Here is a 5,437-nt window from a genome sequence, read left to right as displayed (position 1 = left end):
TAGCAGGAGGGTTCTGCAGCAGCAGGAAGCCCAAGGACTCAGTGGATGTGTGTGTGGGGAGCTGCCTGCAGGATCATTCAGAGAACATGGAACTTGGAAAGCTCTTCCCCTCTACCCTGAGCTCAGCTACAAGTGTCTGAAGAAATTACTTTAAACCAGTTTCATGCAATTTAAGAGTGAATTTGCACTGCTGGAACCCACTGAGTCCCTGACGAACAGCCCAGGGGTGTGTTATCCTCTGACAACAGCTGCTTCAGCTTACAACATATGTTGTATACCCAATACCCAACTAGGTTAGCAGCAAGGAGTCATACAGTGCCGTTCACACACACTTTGAAGTGCTTGCTGGACAAAACAAGGGGAAATGGGAGATTCAAATATTACCAAGGACAAGTTAGGTCCAAAAAGGTGCATGAGGAGAAAGAAGCAACTTTTCAGATCTTGAACTAACCCTAAAGAATGTGATTTCATTTGACAGGATCCTGTTTCAGCTGGTCATACATCTAGAGAGAAGCTGGTATCTTTTACAGGAATGTGGGAGGCAAACAGAACCTACTGTATGATTGTTTTCCGGTTACTTTCCAGGCAGCTTCTGAGCTCTTCCAGAATTTTGCAGCACTTGGCAATGTCAGGAGCATCCCCATCAGGAATAGGATAGTGGTGCACGCAGATCCCATGCTGGTGGTAGGTGTCTATAAGGTTTGGTACTCGGTATTTTGAGAGCTCTCCTCTGGTACAAAGCACAAATATATCCTGGGTCCCATAGTTCTTTAGTTCTTCTGCCAACAGATTAAGACAATTGCAAATAAACAAAAGCCTAAGGATAAACAGATAAGCTACCTGGTACTGATTCTCTTGTTTAATCTTTGAGGTTAAGACAATAGGAGGCAGCAATTTTGCTTTGAGCAGCATTTACTCCTACTGAGTCTCTCCCACGCTTGCTTTCAGGTAACCCATGAGAGGGATTTTCTTGGTTCAGGGTGAGTCTTGAGACAAGCCCCACTAGAAAGCATGTCAGCCCTCAGAACAGTCTGTTGACTGCTGCCAGCTTAAGCATGACTCTGTCCCATCTCCAGCTGTGACTATGTCCAGACACTGTGGGTTTCTGCTATTAGTCTCTGCTCTACTAGTGTTTACAGATGAATACTAGGCACAAATCTTGCCATAATTTCATCTTTTCTATCAAGATCTCACTTTTCTCTGGGAAAAGGACACGACAAGTTTGTAATTCTTCTTGGTCCTAGCTGCTTCAAAGGTGCCTTCTCGCGTACATGACTTAGCAGACCTCATTGTTACTGTGAAAGACATGCAGATGCCTCTATAGCTCCAGCCTGGAAGTACCCTGCCTACTCATTCAATATTTGGTAGAGAAGCCCCGGAGGAAGCAGCACTGCACACTTGAAAGTGATCTCTAGTACTCCTAATAGTGACTGTGCTGAGAGAGCTGCTGCATCTCCAACCGCAGCATTACCAAAACTCGGATAGACATCCCTGTCAGACATACCCCCAGCAAGGCTCTGTAAAGGACCGCTATGCATTATGTCTGTCTAGCAGACAGACAACTATAGCATCCATTATAAATGTACAAATAAAACACCACCACCTCTCAAAGTGAAGCCATGCTTTAGATACCCTGGATCCTTATGCCCAGATGAGATAGACCTCTCAAAGTGAAGCCATGCTTTAGATATCTGGGCATAAGGATCCAGGGTGAGATAAACAGCAACTCCAGCAGTCTCCAGATTAAGACAAGGTAAACCTCTAGCCCCACAGTAACTTACGCTTTCTGTTTACTTGCACGTTGTTCTTGCTCATTACATGGAATTGAGAGGCACTTATACACTGGCCAGAAGACTCACCTATATCTTTCTGAAGATTTCTTCTAACATCCTTAAACTTGCAGCCTAAAACAAATTATGAATGACAATTACCACTCCAGGTAAGTGACATTTATGGAATGGCTGCTACAGCTGAAGAATAGAGCACAGACACCCTCCCACCAAAACCAAAGCAAACAAAGCCACACTCCAAATAAAACACAGTTCTTATATTTGCAAATAGATCACTAGTGCAGAAAACAATTTAAACATTATTATCTGCTTAATACTGCAATGTAATAGGATTAAAAAAAAACCTGCCCAAGGTTTTAAGCTGCTATGCATTTTCCAGGTGAAAAGTTTTGGATATTATAAATCAGAGTACAGCTTAAAAAAAAAAAAAAACAAACAACCAAAAAAAACAAACCAAACCAAACAAAAACCCAACACAAACCAGACCAAATAGCTCAACAAATACAAGAGCTGGACAGAGATCACTTATGAGCTATATGGTTGACCGATAGGAAAGCAAGTTCCTTGTTCCATAACATTCAGCACAAATCACATTCAAAATCCCCCTTACTATTCAATCTTCAGCATGTCATCACTTCCATTTTTTCCTCAGATCACGCTACCACAGCATTTTTGCATCCCCTACAGAATACTGCACTGCGATATTCACAGCTATTGTTTGGTTTGTGAGATATAATTGCTCAAAATATTTGCACCATGTCCTTCCTCTGTCTCCCCTCCTACACTTTACAGCCCCATAAGCACACAAACTTTATGCCTGCCCTGACAACAATCAGGATTGTTCAGATCCTGAAACACCTTTTGAAAGCATGACAGCAGAATCCTGAAGAGCAAGTTCTGTATCAGCAGGGCTATGACTGGAGGTTAGCATCTGAAGATTAAACAGCTATTACATGAACAGCTTGGGTAGTTAAAAAAAGTAATGTAGATTTTTTTGGCATGTTAACTGGCTTTCAGTTGTTAGTGGGATTTTCATCAGCACTGGCCATCACCCACTTCAAGATACCTTAAATTCAAATATTGGTTTCTAGTTCTGTAGTGTGGTATTAGTCCCAAGCTTGTATTTCTCAAGAGTTGGCCAATGAAAGTCAAGTAACTGCTCTAAATGAAGTAGGGCAAGTTCACATTGTTGCCACCGGCAGTTTTATCTCTTTTGTGACCAAAGGAGATTCAGCAAGGCTGCAGTTTTGGTAGTTAAAAGATGCAATGAAAGCTTATATGTTTATTTTTATATCACAGCCATGGTAGTGCAACCCAGATGCTAACAGAGAGTGGTACCGAACTGTCAGCACAGCGAGTGAGTGTAATTTGAGCCCAATAGATCTTATAAAGGAATTATTTGTTAAAGCAGTCTGGTCTCACTGTTGTTGCTTGTTATAAATAGTAAGCCAGGCTAAAAAGCCAAATATTTTGACTGACAATGGAAGACAGCCACTATTCTCTTACCATATGATCTTGCATTAGGATATTCTCTAGATTAGTTTTGGTATTTCCAAAAAAATTATTGCAATGGTAGATTACAAAGCAAGTCACCTCACCAAGTAAATGGAACACAGAATTTTGGGGTACAAGACATTACCTCTCTTCAGCTTCAAACGTGCCTGCAAATTTCAGTGAATGCTTCTTACCTGGGAGGGAACATAGTCCCAGGAATTTAGAAGGGTAGGCAGGAGACAAAGACAGCCTTTTGGGAGATAAAAAATAAATAAATAAATGAAACTGGAACTTTTTGATTATTTGACTAGAGATAACTCACTATCAAGAGAGAGCTCACTACCAGACATTCCTTTTCTGTGGGACCATGAAAACAGTTCCCTACCGATAACTCAATTTTATTTCAGTGTTATTTCTACAACATGAGACAAGGGAAGCACACCTTTGGCAGTGTACTTCATCTCATACCCCTGCCCAAGAGGGGGAGAGAAAGCATTGACAAATCCCCACCTTAGCACCGAGACGCTCGGGCTAGCACGACCGGCAGTGACTAGCAAACGCTTCCAACAGCAGACCCAGCCCTACATCCACTGACAGTTCCCCAGCAACAATTTAATCCCTTTTCAGGGGCACTCTCAGGCCCACCACAACCTCTGTCCTCTCTCTGGCGGGTCACCAGAGCCCGGCACGGGTTTCCTTCAGGAAAAAACTCCCGTTTCTCGGGACAGGGATTTAATGCAAGCTCCCCGCGTAGTTTCTGAGGGAAAAGACGCCCGCCTCGGGGCGCGTCTCACCAGGAGACGGGGAGCGGCCTCAGGTCCTCCTCAACGGTGTCTTCGTCGGAGGAGTCAAAGTCGTCCGCTTGCATCGCGCAGGGCTGCGGCGGGAGAAGAGCGAGGAACTCACCTGGGGGCTGGAGCCCGCCCTGTCCCCTCGGCTGAGCCGACCCCGGGGATCCCGGGGATCCCGATGATCCCGGCCCCGGCCCCGGCCCCGGCCCTCACCGGCTTCACCATGGCGCTGCTCCCCGGCCGCTGCCGGTTTGAACTGTCCCCGCCCATCCGAGCCACCTCATTGGCTGAGCTCTTCCCTCCCTTCGTCCAATGGGAAGCTGCCTCACGCCGAGTGCGTGGAAAGCATCCTGCGGCTTCACGAGAGGAGCATTCTGATTGGTGGGTAGCGAAGGAGAGGCGGGCTTTTTAAAAAAGCCGGGGGGCGGTGATCTTTGCGCTGATTGGCTGAGGCGGGGTGGGGGGGGGGGGGGGTCTCGAGCCCCAGGTGGCCGTTGGGGGCGGGGCTCTGTGAGGGGCCGGGCCGTTGCGCGGGCGGCTCTCTCTTCCCTTAATTCCTTTTTCAAACCAGCTTCGCGTTTCTGACTGAAAAAGGGGTGGAAGTAGGCTGTTACTGGCCTATCGTGAATTATTTTCAAATTCTCTCGGCCCTTTTCATCTGAGATGCTGTTCCTGAGATAAATGTGATGCTGGGGAGTGCTCTTAGAGTGGAGTACTTCCCAGACTGCTGCAGCTCCAGCCTTTAATTTCCATTTGTCTCTGGTGGCCTTATATCTGCTGTGGTGTGCTTAGTGCAGATGAGGTGGGAGGGAAAAGTTGAAGGGAAGGGATGGGCCCTTCCTGAAGAGTGGGTCTGTGGGATCCAGAGTCTCTATCCACACAGGCTGTGACTATGGCATGGGGACAGATGTGAGCAGGGATGTGCTTGAGGTTTAGCGGGTTGGAGTGCAGTTTGATTGGCCTTTTTTGGCATTAGCGTTGTTTTTATGTGTGGCTGTGGCCTTCGTGGGTGCAGGGAAGTTTTCAAGGGACTCCCTTGAAAACCTGCAGAGGTTTTGGGTGGTCAATTCTGGATGCGGAGCAAATAGGACTTTCTAAAAGCAGAAAATGAGCAACGATCGCTCTTTTAAACCATGAACTTAATGTCAAATGTTCTGGCAGCAGTAGGACATCTAGTTCTTGGGGCTGTGCAGACCTGCCAGCTGTGCCCTGAGCTGTGCTGCTTAGGTAGCTGACTGAAGGAAACCTGAAGGTGGCTGCAGTGTATGCTCTTGTGGGAGCTCATGGAAAAATCAGACTTAAAGCAATTAGATGTGTCCACGTCCTGTTCTTGTCATGACCTTCTTTTCTCACGTTCTGTGC

General features: G+C 46.1%; 1 protein-coding gene across 1 annotated transcript in view; it reads right to left on the bottom strand.

The window, feature by feature from the left end:
* CDKN3 (cyclin-dependent kinase inhibitor 3) overlaps nt 1–4,300 on the bottom strand; it is a 7,157-nt gene extending 2,857 nt beyond the window's left edge. Inside the window, exons 1-5 of the mRNA XM_009699385.1 lie at nt 4,289–4,300; nt 4,079–4,221; nt 3,479–3,534; nt 1,860–1,904; nt 557–779 (exon numbers count right to left, since the gene is read on the bottom strand). Coding sequence (XP_009697687.1) covers nt 557–779; nt 1,860–1,904; nt 3,479–3,534; nt 4,079–4,221; nt 4,289–4,300 — 479 coding nt within the window. The remainder of the gene's footprint in view (nt 1–556; nt 780–1,859; nt 1,905–3,478; nt 3,535–4,078; nt 4,222–4,288) is intronic.
* Nucleotides 4,301–5,437: the final 1,137 nt, after the last annotated feature.

This window comes from Cariama cristata, unplaced genomic scaffold (assembly GCF_000690535.1).
Source record: "Cariama cristata isolate BGI_N322 unplaced genomic scaffold, ASM69053v1 scaffold1044, whole genome shotgun sequence".
Lineage (NCBI taxonomy): Eukaryota > Metazoa > Chordata > Aves > Cariamiformes > Cariamidae > Cariama > Cariama cristata.
This window is presented reverse-complemented; position numbering and strand designations above follow the sequence as displayed.